This window comes from Piliocolobus tephrosceles, chromosome 3 (assembly GCF_002776525.5).
Source record: "Piliocolobus tephrosceles isolate RC106 chromosome 3, ASM277652v3, whole genome shotgun sequence".
In the NCBI taxonomy this organism is placed as follows: domain Eukaryota; kingdom Metazoa; phylum Chordata; class Mammalia; order Primates; family Cercopithecidae; genus Piliocolobus; species Piliocolobus tephrosceles.
This window is the reverse complement of record NC_045436.1, coordinates 43,603,696-43,625,955: the sequence shown is the minus strand read 5'-3', so window position 1 is coordinate 43,625,955 and position 22,260 is coordinate 43,603,696. Positions and strand designations below refer to the sequence as shown.

Here is a 22,260-nt window from a genome sequence, read left to right as displayed (position 1 = left end):
TCAGAATCTCTGTTATGTGATCAGCACTGTGGGAGAAGTATTTTTTAAGTACCATTTTATATTTAATTAAATGCTATTCTTAAAGCACTTTTAAATCCCCCATTTTATGCTAAATTTAGTCCCTTTTCTAAGTATAAAATTAAAAAAAAATTAGCACATGTGTTGTGGATGCTGTGGAGCACCACCCAGATCCTTCTCTTTAGGAATCAGGTGCTTATACCCACAGCAGCAATGGAGTGTTGGGTGAGTAAAATATGTCAGCGGAGTTCCTCTTTAGGACTTGCCCTCAGCCTAAGAGAGCAGACTCACCCAAGGTCACAACCCTCATGGAGGGTAGGAGGGAAGCCAGTATCTAATGACTGGTCAGTGTAAGAGTATAAAGACCAGGTGCTCTTGCCTTAAGGTAGGACAACTCTGAGGGGTCATTTCAGCTCCAGAGTTCCCCATGGGATCTACTGAGACCTTTGCTGGGACTGCATCAGCTCCATCCTACTTTATTCACTCTATTGCTCCCAAGGGTACACCTTTGTAAACTTCCTGCCTAAAAACCTCTGTCTTTCAGTCTGTTGCCCAGAGAACCTGACCTAAGACAGCATGTAAATATTACATGTCTATGCATACATTTCTTGTCTTTTTTTTTTTTTTTTTTTTTTTTTTTTTGAGACAGTCTTGCTCTGTTGCCAAGGCTGGAGCGCAACCTCTGCCTCCCAGGTTCAAGCAATTCTCCTGCGTCAACCTCCTGAGTAGCTGGGACGACAGGTACCCACTACCACACCCAGCTAATTTTTTTCTATCTTTTAGTAGAAACAGGGTTTCATCACATTGCCCAGGTTGGTCATGAACTCCTGACCACAGGTGATCTGCCCACCTCAGTCTTGCAAAGTGCTGGGATTATAGGTGTGAGCCACTATGCCCAGCCTATGCATACATTTTTTATATTCAATATTTCAAATACTTGTTTCCTGTTTAGTATTTGGAGGGAATTTGGAAATAATGATTATGATGATAGAAGCTACAAAGCACTTACCTGTGTTAGGTTCTATGCCAAGAACTTTACAGGCATGCATATTTCATTTAATCTTTACAACAGCCCTTTATGATAGATATTATTGTCATAATATTTAATAAATTATGAACCTGGAGCTAGGGAGATTAAATAACTCACCCATAATAACACAGCAAATAAAAGGCAGAAAGAAGTCTAGAATCTAGTTGCTCTTAATGTACTGCTTTCCTAAGACTTGTTCACTTTAGTTGTGCATTAAATTCTATACTCCAATACTGTGGTATCCTATGATTTTACAGAAAACAAAAAACAACAACCAAAAAAATCCACTTGTTTTAAAATTTGTGTGCTTATATGCTTACTACTAACTTGTTATAAGAAGTTACAATGGAATTTTTATTAGTCCAATTGAATAAGAATGACAAAGTAAACCCTAAATATTCTAAGATAAACTTTAAGAGATAATAGTATTAAACTGTTTATCAATTACATGGTCACAAACATAACTGCTGTTGGAAGAGTCTATCACCAACCAAAGACAGATGCTTGTTCCGAACGATGGTCATAAACATGGAGACCTTATCAAAAGTTGCAGAATAAGGTTAAAGACTTGCTAGATGTTTTCAAGGTAGCTACACAGCTACAAAGAGGAGATAATAAATTTTAAAAAAATCAAGACTCTGTGTAGAAGTCCCTATATATACCTAGCAGGGGTCCCTGTATACAGCTAACTGCAAAGCAGATTAGTATTAATTTAAAAAATAAAAAAGATGAGAATACTGTGATTGATGAAACTTCTGTTTTTAGTCTCATATTTTCATTTATCTTCTCCCTCTGAATATCCTTTCTCTCAACTGCTCTGACATTATGTAAGATTTCACAATTTGATCCGTAAAGAAAAGATCAGATAGAATTGGAGGCCTTACCTGTCCAATGATGAGAGGAACCACAACAGTCATAAAAAGCTGAGAAAAAATAGATGTGAAAGGCACAGAAGAAGATGAACCAAGCTGTAAAACAAGAAACTAAGAGTTAGAATTACTTTGAATCAGTTATCAAGCATTAGTGTTTACAAATAATGTAATAAATAGATTCTCTCAGGTGCACCAAAAATTTGGTAGCTATCTGCAAAGAATAAGTGAAGTTACCTCTAATTTTCTAAATTCAACACAAAAAACTATTAAGTATTTTAAAATATAACTTTTATTGGGAGACTAAGATTGAGAAAAATATTGATTTGCAATCAACCTAAATTGCTTATTATTTTAGGAAAGTCATTCTGTGTTCATACAGTCTATAATCATATGGCATGATATGTCATCAACAATTACAGTTTATGTGATTTTTATTTCACCTGTCTGTAGACATCTGAAATAAATGTCTCATTGCCTTATCAAGATAAAATTTTTATTTATGCAAATGAAATAGTTTCTAACTTTCCGACTCCTTCAAAACAAAGATAATCTCAGATCCCGTAGAATTTTTTCTTACACAAGGTCTAGCAAATGGGAAATCCTGAAACATAACTTATTTTTCAACTTAAAATTTCAATATAGCTCCCCTACATTTGTATGCTTTAACACTGTTTATAATTCCTATTTTTCTTCTTCCTAATTTTTTGATTCTTTCTTTGCTAACAATTACAATCTCAGGTTCATTAAGATGCTATTCCCTGCAGCACAAGAGTGCTTATCTACACACACAGTAACACACTCATGTTAGCCTCCATCACTAAGAATTGCTAAGTCTTCCCATGAACTTTTTAGTGTTGGTCAACACTTCCTCTGTTTTTCAAACTTCTCTGGACAAACAATAGATGTTTTTCTCTTTCACAGGTTCATTTTGCAACCAGATTTACCAAACCATCGATAATTGGCCCTTGGAACTTTTCGCCTTTCCCCTGCAGACTAAACCTAAATTTTCATATTTACCTAAGTTTAGTTACACTTGGAAATATCATTTGGAAAATAATTTTTGTGAAAGGACATGGAAGTAGTGATGACTGAGAGTACAGAATGTCAAATAGAAGAAATCAAACATTTAGCTACTTGAAGTCAATAGCTCTGAATGAAGTGGTGTGGGAGCAGTGTTTCCACTGATTTTTGCATGAATGGTTTACCAAAATCTCCTCTCCAATCTGACATATTATATAAAATTCTGTCCCCCAGCTTCAGCCCCAGTCTGCATGCACTCAAAATGCCAAGAACATATGTCTGACCCATCACTGGCCCTGTGTTCACTGAAAACCAGCTTCAACACTGACCACTGGCTGTTTATTTAACGCATAAAAATTGGTGGTCTCTAGCCCTTTTTCTCCACAACCAATATAAACTAAAACGAAGAGAGACAAACAGAAAAAGTAAAACTGGTAAAGAACAAACAGGATTCCTGGTGTGTTAAATGTCGCATGGCTGTTAGATGTTTCTTTTTATGCAAAACCAAAACATGAAAAGCTAATAATTAAGCTCTATTTTAAAGCAACTATGTCTCTGAAGCACAAGGTGCTTAACAAATACATTCTCTCCACAAATATTAACCCTAAGGATATTCCTGGTGCAAGGATTGATATAAAGAAAAAATATATTCTACAGAGAAATTGAGGCACTGGATGAATAGAAAAATAAACTTTAAAGAACAAAGTTTTCAAGTTCAAGAAGGTCCAGCTCAATGCTCTATTCCTAAGGTTTACAGAACTTGGAGAGAGGTAGCAAAATTAAGCTATAATCTTCATGTAAAAGGCGACATTTCCTGCCTGAAATCGCTTCAGTGATCTCACATATCCCTGGCTCCTCTTTTTATCTCAACTTTAATTATTAGATTTTTAAGTTTTTTAAATGAATAACCATTTCAAAGCTATCTTCTCTCTTTAAGCACCCCAAAATAAAGAAAAACCCATTTCAACTTGGGTTTTAAAAAATATATATTTATAATGTCTCCATCCTTTGCATACCAGACCACTGGCATATTCAATGTTTGGAAACCGCATGTTCTTAGAAGACAGTGGAACAAGGCTATGGGTTGAGGAGGTTGTCCATGATCTCTATGGTCCCTTTTCTGATCCACTTGATTGGAAACACAGGTTACAGCAGCCTTCCTCTGAGGCTCTGTCAGATCAGAGATCAGAGCAAGCTACTCAGGGATGTAATTAACTGGGTACACGAAGCCAGACGAGGTATGGCAGGGATTCTGGGGACAAAATCCCTCAGGATGGCTCCCTTAGAAGTGGCTCTGAAGGGAAGGAAACCTCAGTACTGGAGGCTAATTTGGCATAAGTCCTTTCTTTTGAATTGGCCACCAGACCTGTCACTGTGGTCAGTATGAAGATGCAGAGGACCCCTGGGGACGTTTCTGATGCTATGAAGTATGCCCTGGCATCCAGAAGACAGAACAGCAAGCATCTGGCACAGCACAGCCTGTGAGGACAGGACTAGAGAGACATAAAACCCAATAATTCTGCATGCAGAGGTGATTTTAACTAAAGCAGAAGGAAATATGCTGCTTGGGGTATTTGGTTCTTCATATTTTAATAGGGAACCTGTTGTGGTTTCTATTGTAAAGATCAGTATGTTTATGAGAAGCAGTAGTAATTTGCAGGTGAAGTTTTCAGGTTCAGAAGGTTGTATCAAGCAAGTGCCCTGGGCTTCACTGAGTACCGTGGCAGATTTACAAGTAATATGTCTCACACTGCCAACCCATAGTTTAAGATATAGCATGTTAAGCAAACAATCCAGTCCTTGACTAATTTCTTGCAGAAATATGTAGTACTTTAAAGGAGGAAACTCACCATTAGCTTGGTTTCTTTGTTTTACTATCCTATGCTGAGAAGAAATCATTCATGAAAATTCAGCATGTGGCAACTTAGGATCTTTGCATTCAATCATTCAAGTAGTTACTTAGTGCTTCTTGTGAGCTAGGGGCATGTTCTCGACACTGCAGATACAACAGTAGACAAAAACACAAAAACCCCTTCTGTCAAGCTGCTGCTTTTTAAAAGCTGAGGTCGGTGTGCATGCCTGTCCATCACCAAGTATACATGCACTCAATCCTGTCTCTGGAATGTTGTTTCCCCCACGTATAACTGGAAAAGTTTGAGTCTTTTTCCAAGGCTCAATTCAAACATTACTTCTTCAGGAATTCTTTCCAAAACCTCCTCCCAAAATGCTGAACTGGCCACCCTCTCTTTTGTGAACCACTGTTCTCTGTATCTGAATTGCATCTCTTGGAATCCTTGGTTGTTCTTGCTTACAAATCTATGCTCCTGAAGGTTGGGACACTATGTCATTCACATTTACAGTCCCAATGCCCAGCAGAGTGACCATGTTCTACATCTAGGGCAGTGGTTCTCAAATGTGAGCACATCAGAAACATCTGGAGGGCTTGTTAAAACACAGATTGATTTCCCCATCCTCACAGTGTCTGATTCAAATAGCCTGGGGAGAGGGATGGGAGTTGTGGTGAGAATTTGTATTTTTAACAAGGTCCCCAGTGGTGCTGCTGCTGCTGACTTGGGGGTTCACACTCTGAGAACCACTAATCTAGTACATAGTGGGTGTTCAACGAATGTGTGTCAATGAGTGAATGACTGTAATACGAAGGCAGAAAAAGCTTGCCAATGTTTTCATTCCATTCTTCCAACTTTACTCAGGTAAGCTGCAAAGCTCTACTTAGTTCACAGACCCAAGAAAGGATCATCAGCCAGGTCTCCCAACCAGTTGTCTTCTATAATCTCGGTAGTAACATTTATCATGCACTTCCATGTGCCAGACACTGCTTTGTTTTATTTTTAAATAATTTCAACTTTTACTTTAGATTCAAGGGGTACACGTGTAGGTTTGTTACATGGGTATATTGAGTGATGCTGAAGTTTGGGATACGGACTATCCCATCACCCAGATAGTGATCATAGTACCAAACAGTTAGTTTTTCAAACCTTGCCCGCTTCCTCCCTCTCCACTCTATTAGTCCCTGGTGTCTCTTTTTGCCATCTTTATGTCCCTCAGTACCCAATATCCAACCTCCCACTTGTAAGTGAGAACAATGTAGTACTTTGTTTTCAGTTCCTGTGTTAATTTGCTTAGGATAATGGGCTCTAGCTGTATCCATGTTGCTGCAAAGGACATGATTTTGTTCTTTTTTATGGCTGTGTAGTATTCCATGGATGTATATGTACCACATGTTCTTTATCTAATCACCTAGATTGATTCCATGTCTTTGCTATTTTGAACACTGCAATGATAAACATGTGAGTGTATATATCTTTTTGATAACATGATTTATTTTCCTTTGGATATATATGCAGTAATGGGATTGCTGGGTTGAATGGTAGTTCTAACTTCTCTGAGGAATCTCCAAAACTGCTTTCCACAGACACTGAACTAATTTATATTCACACTAATAGTGCATCAGTGTTCTCTTTTTTCTGTAGTCTCTCCAGTATCTGTTGTTTTTTCACTTTTTAATAATAGCCATTCTGACTGGTGTGAGGTGGTGTCTCATTGTGGTTTTGATTTGCGTTTCTCTAATGATTAGTGATGTTGAGCTTTTTTTAAACTATATTTGTTGGCCACTTGTATGTCTTCTTTTGAGAGGCAGACACTGCTTTAAATGCTTACTGCATGTGGAATAATTTAATTCTCACAGCAACCCCTTGATGTTGGTTTTATTATTACCCTCATTTTCACAAGAGGCAACAGTGGCACAGAACAGTTAAACAACCTGGACAAGGTCACCACAGCTAGAAAGTGACAGGCAGAATCTAAACCCACAAGTGTAGCTCCAAAGCCCTCACACTTAACTCGTTACACTCTACTACACATTAGTTTTAGGTAGTACAGTGTGAAACAGGGAAAGGGGACATGAGTGAAAATCAAAGCTGGACTCCTCTTTTTGTGCCTATGTGAAAGACAAGGGAAGGGATGGGAGGAAGGGGATGAGGGGAGGGGGAGGGGAGGGGAGGGGAGGGCGAGGGGGAGGGGAGGGGGAGAGGGAGGGGAGGGGGAGGGGGCAAACCACAGAACACAGAAAATGATTGGAGGGACTGGTTTCTCGACTCTCCCAAGGATGGTACATAACTAGTGCCAGACCAGATGCATTAGGGAGAAGTTAGTTCAATACACACAATGGATGCCCTAGGACATCAGGGCTTAATTCTCTAACTGGGCAGAGAGACACTGAGTGGAAGCAGGATTGGATGTTATCAACCCATTCAATCTAGAAACTATTTCATCTGGAAATAATCTGGGGTCCACTTGGTAAAATAATATGGGGCAAACTAACCAGACTCAGAAAGACAAATAGGTAACAATTCTTGATGAAGAGATGTTGACTGTCTGTAGAATTACAGTTATCAACCTACAGTTAGAAAACAGATGGTGCATTTTAAATCACTCCTGTAAGTGAGCTGACCTGTAAATTGTCATTAATGCACCAGTTCTTCACTTGCTCTGCTGTGTAATCAGCCTTTTATCTCCTATCAGGGAAATCCATTAGCCACAGGCATCTCCACTATTTGTGTCTCTTCCCAGCTATTAAAATATTATTGTATTAAATAATTCACCCTTGATGATTGGTCTTCACTTTCATTAGCACTACATTCAGGGAAAAATAAGAATAGATATTTACAGTAGATACTGTAGAATTATGAATGTTAACTCTCTTTTGCTAGGAAATCAGAAAGTAGCAGCTTTAGACGTAGAGCAGGATTTGTTGTCTTCCTGCTTGATTTCCACCTCTCCACATCACCCACAGAGCCGAGCCCTGGGGAAAGGGAAAGGGAAGAAGGCTTGCTTACTATTGTGCCCACACACAGACACACTCATAATACCTATATCTCCTTCCTGTCACAAAGATAAACATTTAAACAGAAGAAGGAAGAGTCTCCCCAGACCCCAATCCCCTCCCTATACATCATATAGTTCAGTTTTTCTTTCATTCCCACTGCTCCTTCTCTCACAGGGATACATGTGAACTAAACTTACATAAAATCGTCAAGTGAATGTATACCAGGTGACAGACTCAATGTTAAAAAGACTATGATTTTTATCAAAATTAAATATGGCTATTAAACAGCCATACTGATTCAGTTGCATGCATCAAGCTCAAGTTGGGTTATTGTGTGGAAAGTATACATTTAGGAGAGGAAGTTATCTTTTTTGATATTTATATTCACAGTCTTTTTCCCTCTCTGAGAAATAAAGAACAAAAGAGGCTTAGTAGATTTTATAAATATAAAAACATTATATAAAACATGGCTTCACTTTTCTTTTTGTTTATATGCTAGTTATTGTCCTTCTCTTAGTTTTATTGAGGTATAATTGACAAAAAGTGCATCTATTAAAGGTGTACAACATGATGTTTTGATATATGCATATATTGCAAAATGATTACTACAATAAAGCTATTTAACATATCCATCACCTCACACAGTTACCTTTTTGTGTATGATCTTAAGAATATTTAAGATCTAATCACTTAGCAAATTTTAAATATGCAATACGTTATTATTATCTGCAGTAACGATGCTGCACATTCAGTGTCCAGAACTTACTGGCTTATAACTGCCAGTCTGCATCCTTTGGCCAACATCTCCCCATTTCTCCAATTCCCTGGCTCCTGGTAACCTCCCTTCGACTCTGTTTCTATGAGTTTGACTCTTTTAGATTCCACATATAAGTGAGATTATGCAGTATTTGTCTTTCTGTGTCTGGTTTATTTCACTTAGCATAATGTCCTCCACTTCATCCATGTTATATGCTAATATAAAATGTAAGATGCAAAGGTTACCTTCTAATAACTTTGATGGAAACTTAATGTGCGCAATCATAGGTTCAGGTTACTCAAACCCGCATAGACTGTTTAGTGAAATGTGCCAAAATGAACTGTAAATTGGCTTATTCTAACCCAGAGGAAAGAGGAAAGCTGTGAGGAATTGAGCTTCCACGCCATGAAGGGCTGGAGGCAGAGATACTCAGAAGCCTCTAGGACCAAACTTTGCTCCCTAATTTTTGACCAAAGGATTTGGTCTTGTCAATCCTGAGTGTGGTTTGGGAACCAAAGGACCTGCTATTGCTAAATATTCTCTTAAGGAGAACACATGATTAAGTTCCTCCAGCTTGGTTACCAATAGGCAAGGGAGTAGCAAGGAACCAGTGTCTTTCCAACTCTGGATCGACCCTACCCTGTCAAGGAGCACCCCCGGTAACTGGTGCTGAAGAAAGAACTAAAGGGCAAGGGAAAAGCCTGGCTAGGACAAGACTGCCCCAACTCATCCCATGTCTCCAGCTCACTTCAGTGAAGTCTGAGAAGTCCCAGACCATCAACGCAACTGGCCTTCTTGGGACAGTAGTCCTTAATGGGGGAGGAACCAGTAGTGCAACTGGCCTTCTTGGGACATTAGTCCTTAATGGGGGAGGAAGTTTATCAATGTCACCTCTGTCATCTCTCGAGCATTTGAAAACTGCTTACCAGGTGCTTCCCTTCCCGTAGTCAGAAGTTACCCTCAGCTTCAAGGGGAGATTTGTCTTCACTTGCTTTAGAACAAACACCACTGAGCACAAGGTAGAGAAACTGACTCAATGTGAAGTAACTGAGACAATCAGATAGCTAGTTTCTTTTCAAGTGGTTTAGGTTTTATTATTGCATCTCACACGTGTGTCCATTAATTATGCAACCATAATTGGAAACAAATTATAAAAAATAATCATTGTACATGACACTAATGGCTGTATACATTGTTTCTGTTCATAGTGATGGGATCAAAAGTTGAAGAATTTTCTATCATAGACAGCCAATTACTAGGCTGACTAGTAATACTAGTCTTATACAACTACTAATGATGACTGCAGCCTTGAAAGCTGCCCCTGGATCTCTTTTGCTGACCTGGACCTCTCTCTTCTGTGAACTCCTATTAAGCTCAGTTCGAACCACAGTTCAGCAGTCAATTTCTTCTCTAAATTTCTTCCATATTCTTGATTCTTGTTTGCCCAAATAAGTTTTAAGTTTCTTCAAGGCAATTATTACGCCCACTTCTTTTTCCTCTTACCTATGTTACTTAGGATATAATATTCAAGAAAAAGTAATTGTGTGCTGATAATATGTTTTAAAACAAACTGTGGGCCGAGGCGGGCAGATCACGAGGTCAGGAGATCGAGACCATGGTGAAACCCTGTCTCTACTAAAAATACAAAAATTAGCCAGGCATGGTAGCGGGCGCCTGTAGTCCCAGCTACTCGGGAGGCTGAGGCAGGAGAATGGCGTGAACCTGGGAGGCGGAGCTTACAGTAAGCCGAGATAGTGCCACTGCACTCCAGCCTGGTGACAGAGCGAAACTCCGTCTAAAAATAAAAAAAAACAAAAACCAAAAACAACTGTGTCTCCCAAAAGGCATGCTTAGCAAGCATAAACTGGAAGGAGCATTCAAGGGGAGGCCGACCCAGAATGAAAGCGCCTTGTGTTCTCTACCAGTTGTGCAGTCTCAGTCCAGGGACAAAATCTCTCTGAACCTAGGTTTTCTCATATAAAGTGAAGATAATACCTCCAAAGCTAGTCATGCCTGTTATGTGGGATTACGCATCAAGTGACTATAATTAGCTACTCAATAAAAATTATTCTACCCCAGAAAAACAAGGTTTCTTATGCAGAGATGTGAGAATTCAAACCTATTGAATTTAAGAACTGCTGAAATGGAAACTAATAGGAGAGACAGTCAGATCAAGGGAACATATAGTCAGCCTAGAAACAGAGCCTGGTATGTATATATTCTGTATACATATGTGTTTGTGTATACACGTGCATATATGTATATCGGTCCAATAATCACAGTGCCTTATAAACCTACTTGCCGAGGGGCTGGCTCTCTAAGAAACCAAGTCACATAAAACCAACTGAGAGAAGAGCTAGCAGTGCCCCCACTTACTCAGGGGGTGCTTACATGATTCTGAATGGGTGAACATGTAGGCCAATGTTTGTCAAATACCCCAAGGTAATGATGTGACCATCCCCACATATGAAGATGGTGTCACCTATGAACTCCAAGGATGACTTTCAGCAGCAGTCAAAGCTTGCACTCCACATGTTTCAATAGGTCTTGCTGCTCAGTTGACCTTTACGGCTGGAGAGGGGAGAAGTGAGGCTTTGGTCTGTTGTTCTAATGGTAAAAAGTCAAAGTGTTACTGACCTTTCTCTGCCAATTATGGACTTAATTAAATAAATTGATGGTCGACAGAATTTGGGGGCTTGAGCCCATGACGACAACATCCAATACATGGTTTCCTTAGACTGCAATTACACAGAATTAGACTGATATGTTTCCATAGTGTGAACAGTTATCTTTGACCTACTTTGTCTTTCAGAGGGAGTAGGAAAGAAGTCTAGATATACAGGTAGCTTCCTTTCATTCCTCTTCTTAGAGTAAGCAAGATGTAGTTGGGGAGAAAGTATGAGTTAACTACTACGGAGACTGGCAGTCATATGGAGACTGCACAATTGGTAGAGAACAGGGTTCCACAGAAGGAAAGGTTTCAAACTGCTTGATCAACTGTCCTAGTACTGTTCACTAGTGTTTAAAACCCAACCGCCTGACTTCACAGCCAAAATGCTAAACTCAGTCCTATTGCTTCTTCATCTTAATTACCATCCTATACTACTTTTCAAGTTTTAGAATCTCCTTCAATATTCTCTATTATATGCTGCTGGTAAAGACCATAATAACGGCTGCTAAACATAGTATTAGTGATAAACCACATCAAAGGAAAGCAAAGATATGCAAGATTTTTAGTGATGTTAGACACAACAGAGAATCAGAACCACGCAAATGAAAAGAAAACTGAAGTAAGCATGAGATCCGTTGAGAAACACTGGAAGTTTCTATCTACCTTTTCACTCTCTCACATTAAAAATTTTCTTTCAGTAGAAAATTTATTGCAAAAAATCTACTTCTATTTAATGAAGTGTTTTCTATGTTAGTAATCTCCTTTGAAATATTATAACTGTGAAATAATTTCTAAGTTGATTTTAATTATTTGTGCATATACCCTATTTTCCCTATTACACCATAAGATCTTTAATGAAAGGACCAATGTCAGATTAATCTTTGTAGTATTCACAATACACAATAGGTCTCAATAAAAGGATGATTATTTTGTTTAATATTATTAAAAAACTCTAATTTATTTTTCATAGCAAATAAAAGGTAAGAGGTTATGAGTCAGGTTGAGTTCCTAACCATTTATTTATCATTTGAATCATTCTAATCATTCATTACTCATCTACTTTTCTATTGCCCTCCTTCCAATACATATTTATTGAATACTTGGCATTGAAGATAAGGTAATGAATAAGACGTGCACAATTCCAATTCTTGGCCTATTAGAAGTTAAAATCTAGTGGACACTTGCCACTTGTACCATTGTTTCAAAGGGAAGATTAATATGAAATTCCAAGTAATGAACTTATAAGTACAGTTTTTAAAGCTGGACAAGGCCTTAATTTATCCTCATAGACAGGAACTCCATGGACTGAGGAAGATACACTGACAAAATAAAGAAGAACAATAATTTCTGCCCTTGCCTAAATGAGAGATATGTTATTAAGAAAATTGAAGTAATGTATTTAAAGCACTCTGGGTCCATGATAATCTGAACGCTTCTGTGCCCCTAAAATTTGTATATTGAAATCCAAACCCCTGGGTGCTGGTATTCGGAGATAGGACTTTGGGAAGTGATTAGGTCCTGAGGGTGGAACCCATATGAATGAATTAGTGCTTTTATAAAAGAGGCCCTAGAGCGCTGCCTTGCCCTTTCCACCTTGTAAGGACACAGCAAAAAGCAGCCATCTATGACCCAGAAAGCAGGCCTTTTTCCTAGACACTGAATCTGCCTTCATCTTGGACTTCCCAGCCTCCAGAACTGTCAGAAATAAATTTCTATTGTTTATAAGCCACCCAGTTTGTGGTATTTTTTTACAGTAACCTGGATGAACTAAGACAGGATCTTAGTAGTAAAAAGTGATACTTCAGGGAAAGTCTCACTGCTCTCCCTACTGGCCATGGTAAACATCAGACTCATTTACACACAAGATTATAAAATTATAGATTATGTATGGTTATAGAATCCTAAAGTTTTAAGTCTTAGGACTCAGCCCATGATTAAGATTTGAAGTAGTTGGCCGGCTGCTGCATTTCAGATGAGTGCTTTTGCGGAATCTTGATGTCCTCCTGGGATTCTTTTCTATTTTTCTCTATTAAGTGTCAAATGTAACATTTGCATGGCTCTTTACAGTTTACAATATGCTTTCACAAAAATTAACTCATTTTATCTTATTATAATCTTCATTTTACAGAGGTAAAAACTGAGGCTAAGAAGGGTTAAAGAAAACCTACTTTTACATAACTGGTACTGGCTGCCAACTAAACCAGAATTTTATGTCTTTTCATCATACTGAGCTACCTCTCTACAAAGAGAGTGTGAGAGAAAGTGAACTCAGTTCCTTTAAAGTGGCTTCATAATAAAGAATATGTCTCTGAAGTTAGAGCATATAACAAGAAAATAGCAGTTTTAAAAATAGCTCCAACCCAACTTTTTGGACAGATGCATCCATTCATTTGTCCAACCATGCATTCACTTTCTTTCAAAACATTCAAAAACATTCAAAAAATGTTTTTGAGTGACTTCAACTATCAGGCACTATTTTGGGTATTGGGATTATGACAGTGACTAAAACAGATAGCGTCCCTGCTCTCTTGTGATGCTTACATTCTAGGTGGAGAACACACATAAACAAATTAACAAATGACTAAGATGTCATGAGATAATAAATGCCAACAGGAATATATGATGGTTAATTTCAATGTGTCAACTTGACTGAACTATGGGATGCCCAGATAGCTGGTAAAACATTGTTTCTGGGTGTATCTATTTGGGTATGTCTGGAAGATATTAGCATTCAAATTAGTACACTGAGTATAGAAGATCCACCCTCACCAATGGGGGCAAGTGTCATTCAATCCGCTGAGGGCCTGTATTGAACAAAAAGGCAGAAGTAGGGTGAATTTACACCTGTCTTGAGCTGGGACATCCAACTTGTCCTGTACTTGGACACTGGGACTCTGGGTTCTTGGGTCTTTTGGCTCCAGGACCTATTATCAGTCACCACCCACAGCCTCTAGTTCTTAGGCCTTCAAACTCAGACTGGAGCTAAGAGTTATACTATTGGTTCCTTTGATTCTCAGGCCTTTGGCCTTGGACTGAATTACATCACTGGATTTTCTGTTTTCCCAGCTTCCGGATAGCAGATAGTGGGACTTCTAGGCTCCATAATTGCATGAGTCAATTCCCATAGTAAATCTCTCTCTCTAGGAGGCTACTATGCGCTAGAGCTCACTCCTTTTCTCCTGCTCAAGGACATGTGTCCATAAGCTCTCCCTTATTTTTTCTGATCAGTTTTTCTCTCCATAACTGGGTTAATCCTACTCACACAAATGTGCTACTAATTTTCCCAATTTAAACAAAATCTTCTCTTCATATTTTATTACTTTGTTAGTACACCATTTTCTGTACCCTTTACAGAAACATTTCTCCAAAAGAGTTATCAATTATCACTGTCTTTAACTCTTCTTCCATTCTTTCCTCAACCCATCCAATCAGGCTTTCAACTACACAACTTTGATGAAATAGCTCTTGTTAAGGTCCCCAATGACCTCTGTCTTCTTAAAACCAATGGTCAATTTTGAAACTTCATTTTATTTGAACTATTAGCAGCAAATGAAGTAGTTGATCACTCTCCTCTTTTTTGAAATACATTCTCTGCTAAACTTCTAGGACACCAAAATTTCTCAGTGTTCCTCCTAAGCAAACTGGCCATTCCTTGGTCTACTTTGTGAATCTCTTACTATTGCAGTGTCCTAGCACTTGATCCTCTGATATCTTTCCTTTTTTATTATCACTTTCTTCTAGTCTAATTTAAAATCCATCTAGATGCCGACCTCTCCCAAATATATATCTCTAGTTAAGACCTCTTTCCTGAATTCCAGACTCATGTAGTCCATTGCTTACCTGATGTCTCTACTTAGATGTCTGAAAGTCAGTGGAATCCAAGTATCTCCCATGCTGAATTCTCCTTATGAGTTCCTTCAACCTGCTCAACCCTAAAGTCTTCCCTATCTTAGTAAATGGCCACTCTACACTTCCAGTTGCTCAGGACTGGAGTCACCTTTGCCTCTTCTCTTTCCCCAAAAACCTTCATTCAATGTCTCAGTTCTACTTTCCACTTCTACTTACAACTACCTCCTACCAGATTTACTCAGCCACTCTGGTCCAAGCTAACAGGATCACTTGCCATAATATCATTAGCTTTCTAACTGGTCTTCCTGCTTCCACCATGGTCCCCTTACAATCTGTTCTCAACCCAGCATCCGGAATCATCCTTTAAAAAAGTACAGCAGAACATGCTATTCCTTTTATCAAAACCCATTTAATGGTTTCCTGTCTCTCTCAAATTAAAATTCCAAGTCCTTACAAAGGACTTTAAGGTCCTAAATAAGTTGTCCCCTGTTCTGTCTCTGACATCATCTTTATCTCCTCTCTCCCTTGTTCACTGTATTCCAGTCACACTGGCCACCCTGGTGTTTCTTAAGGATACTGGGTATACCCTCAGGACCTTTGCACTTAGTGTTCCCTCCACCTGGAATACTCTAACCCCAGAAGTCTCACTCCCTTATCTCTTCCAGGCCTTTGCTCAAGTATCATTTTCTCAGTGAATCTGAACTTGACCGCCCTATTTAAAATAGCAACCCTCTCTCCCATCCCAATCCAGTACTTCTTATTCCTCTACATTATCTTACTTTTGTATTCAGCACTTATCACCCATCTCACACACTATATTTCTACTTATCTGTTGGTTGTTTCTTTCCACTAGTATTTTCAGAATGCTGTTTTGAGAGCAAAGAGATAACTGTTTTACTTATTGTTATATTCCCACACCCAGGACAGTGTCTGGCATGTAGAAATAACTCAGTATATATTATTCAATGAGTAACGAATAAGTTTAAATAACTTTTTTTAGGAATTCTGCTATAAAAAGAGAGCACAGAAATGGAGTGCAGGTAGGATAAGGTGAGGTTTAATTTTAAGATGTGTAATATTACAGAATGCTTATATGCTAATAGAAATAATCCAGTAGAGAGAGAAAATGTGATAATATAGGAGAAGAAGGAATATCTGTATGAATCATATCATTAAGTAGGACATAAGAGATGACATAACTCAAAGAACTTCCTTTAGAGGGGAGAAAAGACAGTTTATCCATAGAAACAGGAAAAAAGGCGAAGAATATGGCTACAGATGCAGGTGGGTGGGATCACGTAAAATTTCTCTGATTGCTTATTTCCTCGTCAGCCAATTTCCTTTTGGCAATACTTGATATGAAAAAAGAGGCACTAGAGATTTGAGAGGCAAGGAGAAGGTGTGAAATGATCCTCGAGTGGAAGAGTGAATTAATTAAAGGAAAGTAGTAGAATTGCCAGGCTCACTTACATTTAGTTGTCATGAGTTTCAAATGAGACCAGTCAGCATGGTAATGTTTTTGTTCCAGCAAGTTCAGGTACATATGCAGGAAGGTGTAGAGTTAGATTTCAGCAGGGTTAGTACTTTTTCAGGCAAATATGAAGCACTAGAGATGAGTAAGATTGTTGATGGTGCATGTAATAAAGGAATTATAATGATGGACCATGAGGTCTAGGCTGGGTAAGATGGGATGTGAGGGCATGGGGTGAGAGTTGGGGTATAGTTAGATGCATTGTAAAGGTGATAAAGTAAATGAATTGGCCATTCCAGTGAAGAACTTTTGGTTTGGGGAATAAATCATAAGGCAGGAGCTGTTAGTCAGAGAGGAAATTTGAAAATTGGATTATTGAGGGACGCATTTATTGGCAATAACAAAGTGAAGGGCCTGGAGTAGTTGGCTGAGATAAAGTGGAGGGCAAGCTTGCTGGAGATGAGGTCAAGAATTTAGAGATCAGGGTATTGGAAGGACCAACTATGTGAATACTGAAAATACCAAGAATTTTTAAAGTATACTGTTAAAAAGAAAACAATGGGAAGATGCTAACATTTTTTCAGACTGATAGTGGCCTGGGGTTCTACTGATAATTACAACAAACTGGAGTAGCAGGTGGTATAGCTGTGTTGGCACAATCTTCAAAGGAACCAGGGTATTTTATGGAGAAGGCATGGGAAATGATCTGGAATTGGTAATGAGGTACAAGGAAGACACCTTCCCCCATTTCAAGGCTGTGGCAGAAACATGAATCATAGGACAGGTTTTGGTTGGAGCAAGAAAGTGAAGGAAATATTCTGAGAAAAGGTTGGGAATACAGCTGAGATTCCATCAGCAAAAATGGCCTTTGTTAGCTCTTATGCCTGAATATCCAGAAATTTCCATTTTTATAATATGATAAAATAAGACAATACTACTTCCAGGAGTTGTATTAGTTTCTTGGACTTCTATAACAAAGCCCCCAAACTGGGCAACTTAAAACAACAGAAATGTATTGTCTCATGGTTCTAGAATCTGTAAATCAGAAATCAAGCAGAGCCATGTTCCCTATGAAATCTATAGGAGAGAATCCCTCATCTCCCTTTATATTCTGATGCTTGCCAGCAATCTTTGGTATTTGTTGGCTTGTGGGTGTATCACTTTAATGTCTGCCTCCATCATCACATAGAGTTCTACCTGTGTGTCTCTGCCTTCTCTTCTTGTTCTTATAAGGACATCAATCGTATTGGATTCAGGGTCCACCCTATTCCAGTATGTCCTCATCTTAACTAATAACTTTTGTAATTACCTTATTTCCAAACAAGACCACATTCTGATGTACTTGGAGTCAAAACCTCAACATATCTTTTTGGAGGAAACAATTCAACTCACAATAGGGGCATTGAGAAAAACAGTACACCATTTATGGAATGTGTTCATATATATACATTTGTAAGAGATGGGTCTCCATATTTTGCCCAGGATAGTCTTGAACTGCTGGGCTCAAGTGATCCTCACACCTTTTCCTATCAAAGTGCTGGGATTGTAGGTATGAGTCACCACATGCAGTCTTTGTTCACATTTTAAGTCATTCAGGTTCTTGTTCAGTTACTTGCTTAGTAAATGAGTTCTTGCTCAGTTACTTGCTCATTACTTGCTCAGTAAATGAGGCCTGGTAACCCAAATGCTTAAGATATTTCCATTGTTTATAAAATGCATGACAACCTAAACAGAGAAAATGTGTTATATGCTATGCATATGATATAAAGTCATAATACCATATGTATCTAATGATGTGTGTGATAATGCCACTGAACCTACTGGGATAGCCCCGTTGACTCAGAAGGGAATCATTAAACTTTTACATTGAGGGTCTTGGCAAGTCTTTCATTATTCTTGTAGCTCTATAATTTTAGAATGTTGAACGTTACAACTAAAGCTCCTGAGCCTATGGCTCTGTGAGTAGGGAAAAGCTTGTAATAAAGTGATGCCACAATTTTTATCAGCATGTTACCATACAGATATGGAAAGGAGGGCAAGAAAATTACTCTTTGTTTCTTTAATTACAAGTCAAAAAAGGGTCTTAGAGATTCCAGCCTCTGAGATAGTCCAAAGTGTTACACCCTAGGCCTCAGCCACCTAGTTGTGGCTGTAACATCTCCCCTGCTCTTCTTAAATGAGTTACAAGAGTAAGAGATGTCACTCTTCCACAACAGAGAAAACCTAGGTGATGCAGCCATTTATTGTGCCTTTACCAGATGCTGAGCTCTATACCAGTCCCTTGATCTACTGCGAGTAGGGACCTCAGATAGGCCTGCATCCTGTGCCCACCAAGGGCTGCATCTGGGAAACTGTCCTGTGATCCCAGGTCTTGGAAATAAACAAATGGATGATTCCAGTTTCTCACATCTAGTAGCAGGTAGTTACATAATAAGTCTTTTCTTCCAAATTAATGCAAATAGTCTCTTTATTTTCAATTTGACTAACTGCAAATTCTGCATTGGTGGAGTCCATGTCAATGAAGTTTTGTTATGCTGAGGAAAGTGATCTGATTATTTGACTCTTCTTACCTTGTCAGAATGGAGCCAGCATTTCAAAAGGGAGGGTAAGGCTGAGGTTTATTACTTGAAGGTAATGTCTTTCATGAAAGATGCGAAATCCAACTGTTTAGTAGTATATCTATCCCTCCCTATTTCCTACTCAGCGGGTAAGAAATGAAGTCCCTCATTCTGTTACTCTAATTGAATTCCAACTTGGGTAATTACACTATAATTAAATAAATTTTCCCCACAGTTTTAATTCACTGATAAATAGTGTTAGTCAAACAGCTACATTACATTCCCAGAAACACATCCCCACTACATTTCAGTGATAAGCAGAGTGATTTATATTTGGAAGATGTGTGTATGAAAACATGCACAGTTCATAAAGTATTTTAGGTATCATTCATGATTACATATGCTTTGCTCAGCATGAGATAACATTAATTTCTATTATAATCTTTCATCTAATTTCTCATATGCTTACTGCCAAAAGAAATAAGACAGCTAATTAGCATTTCTTGTTTTCAGAACGGTTTTTGTTTAGTTAACTAGAAGCCCGTATTGATTTGTATTTTTAATTTTTAAAGCACCTTTCATTATCTCTGGGCGATAGAAAGGAGGAGATGTTACTTCCCATTCTACAGATGGAAAAAACTGAGGCAGCCTTTCCCAAGGGGAGGAAGCTAGTTATCATCAGTACCAGCCTAGGAACCCAAGCTTCCTCTGATCCCCTGGACCTAGGGCTCTTTCTGTTAAACACTATCAAACACTGGGTCATTATCAATCACTTTAGTTTTACTAATGAGAAAATAAAGAGTAGAGTAGTTGTAACCTGTGTCATGGGGTCATTTATTTGTAATATAATGATTTAGCCAGGAGCTGGAGGCCTAATGACTGGGTCCTGATGCTGTTCTTGGATCATGAAATTATGAAGCTTCTTCATATCTGAATATTATTATGTGGTACAGCTAAACTGGAATAACAATTCAAAATATGGTGCAAAATAATTCAAATTTCATTTTTGTTCTAATGATCTTTCTTAAAGCATTGTAGATAGCTTTTAATAATAGATATTAAAGACAACATCAAAATACTCACAAAAAGCAGCAGGAGCAGGGGTGTTATAACGATGCCCTGAAAGAAATAAAAGAGAGGATGATCATTTATCAGCCTGGAAAGCAGGACACTTTCTTTGCCGTTTTAAACTCTGAGGCATGGGAGTGCTTATCTTCTCACTGCTGTTTAATAAAATCTAGATAAAGAGGGGAGGGTCCCAATCTTAGCTTTCTCTTCCATAATACCTTAACATCTCTATTACAATTATTTGTATTTGGCATCATAAAAGTACAACCACCAATCTGCCTTAGGTTCATCTTTCCTTTTGTAAAGCTAAATTCCCTTCCACATTGCACATGGATCACACAGATAGAAGCTGGTGGCTGGCAAGCTTCCTCATTCCAAGGCTTTCAACTCTAACTTGGATAAAATGCCCCTTTTTGAGAGAAGACAGGTGGTTTAGTCCCAGTTGGGGTCCTCTCCTGAGCAAAGACCACGTCAGTTGTGATGAATGAGATGTCGTGATTTTGTAATGTGAACTGATCTCCCCTAGGAAATGAGCTGGGATCTCAAAACTCATTTCACTTGATTAGACTTCATGTCTCCATGGTGGAAGGCAAGTCTTTCATCTAATTCAGCCACATAGGACCACCTCGGTCCCTCTGCCTCCCCTAGGCAGAAATGAGCAAAAGATTTGTTTTCTTCAATGACAGGGAACAGTTTGAGGCTGTTGCCAATGAAGCAGAATACCAGCTTTTAGGTTTCTTGAAGGCAAACACTTTAAAACTAAGTGTTTGAGTTGGGAGTTGAAATGACAGGCTTCAGTTTTGGAGCAGCAGATGATTATTTGCCCGTCTTAGTTTTTCCTTTATCTCTCAACACTTCATTATGATTTATACAAGAAAAAGCATTTCAGATTTTTATTAATGAATTCTACTTGGAATTTTAAAATTTCAGAGAATCTGAGGTTGTGCATGCCTAAGAGAGAAAAGAGACAGACAGACAGACACACACACACACACACACACACACACACACACACACACACACAGAAAAAGAGAGAGATAGAGAGACAGATAGACAGAGGTACTATACCCAGACAGTGTCCAAGATCCAGATCTGGGACTACTTCATTACTTTTGGAAGAAAAACAGTCCTTTTTCATCCTTTTTGTATTTACATGAAAGTCCCTGTGTCATAACAGTCACTCAATTGTTTTGCATGTGGCCCAGGAGGGACTGGCCTACCTTAAATGAACAATGCTACCATGTCTTTCTTGGGCATATACACATGTGAATATCCATAGACTTGTTTTATTATTAAACAATAGAATGAATGTTTTTTATTGTGCACACTTTTGCAACTGGCCAAAGAGAATACAATATTTTAATCTAAGAATCACTTTAAATCCAACTTATTAAAATAGGTATTGTGGCCTATCAACTCCATTGGTATCTATGAAACAGGTTCTCATTAATACATTTAGGAGAGCCAAATGTGCTAAATGACAAATAATTGATAACTTAGAAGGGCTACTGTCCTTCAATGACTTGTACTAAGTTCAGACTTTAGGAGGAATTCCAAAGTTTAAAGGGCCACATGAAAATGAAAATATCGGCTGGGCGCGGTGGCTCAAGCCTGTAATCCCAGCACTTTGGGAAGCCAAGATGGGTGGATCGCGAGGTCAGGAGATCGAGACCAACCTAGCTAACACGGCGAAACCCCGTCTCTACTAAAAAAATATATATATAAAAAACTAGCCAGGCGAGTTGGCGGGCGCCTGTAGTCCCAGCTACTTGGGAGGCTGAGGCAGGAGAATGGCGTAAACCCAGGAGGCGGAGCTTGCAGTGAGCTGAGATCCGGCCACTGCACTCCAGCCTGGGCGACAGAGCGAGACTCCGTCTCAAAAAAAAAAAAAAAGAAAATGAAAATATCTGGCTGACTCAGTCTATTCCCCCATGGGAGGCATTCAATTTCAAGCAGATTTGTTTAAACATATAATTAAACATCCACTTATATACTGGGTACTGGGCTCATCCAGGAGATTCAAGAATGAGTACAACATGGTCCCTATGCTTAAACGCTTATAATCCAGTAGAGGACACTGATCTATAAACAAGGTTCATA

The 22,260-nt window shown here is 38.6% G+C and overlaps 1 protein-coding gene across 4 annotated transcripts in view; it reads right to left on the bottom strand.

Moving 5' to 3' along the window:
- SLC10A7 (solute carrier family 10 member 7) overlaps positions 1-22,260 on the bottom strand; it is a 277,847-nt gene that overhangs the window by 47,925 nt on the left and 207,662 nt on the right. For all 4 annotated transcript variants that reach the window (XM_023227260.1, XM_023227265.1, XM_023227264.1 and 1 more), the window contains 2 exons: positions 20,176-20,211; positions 1,933-2,016 (listed from right to left, as the gene is read on the bottom strand). In XM_023227260.1, the coding sequence (XP_023083028.1) occupies positions 1,933-2,016; positions 20,176-20,211 (120 nt within the window). The remainder of the gene's footprint in view (positions 1-1,932; positions 2,017-20,175; positions 20,212-22,260) is intronic.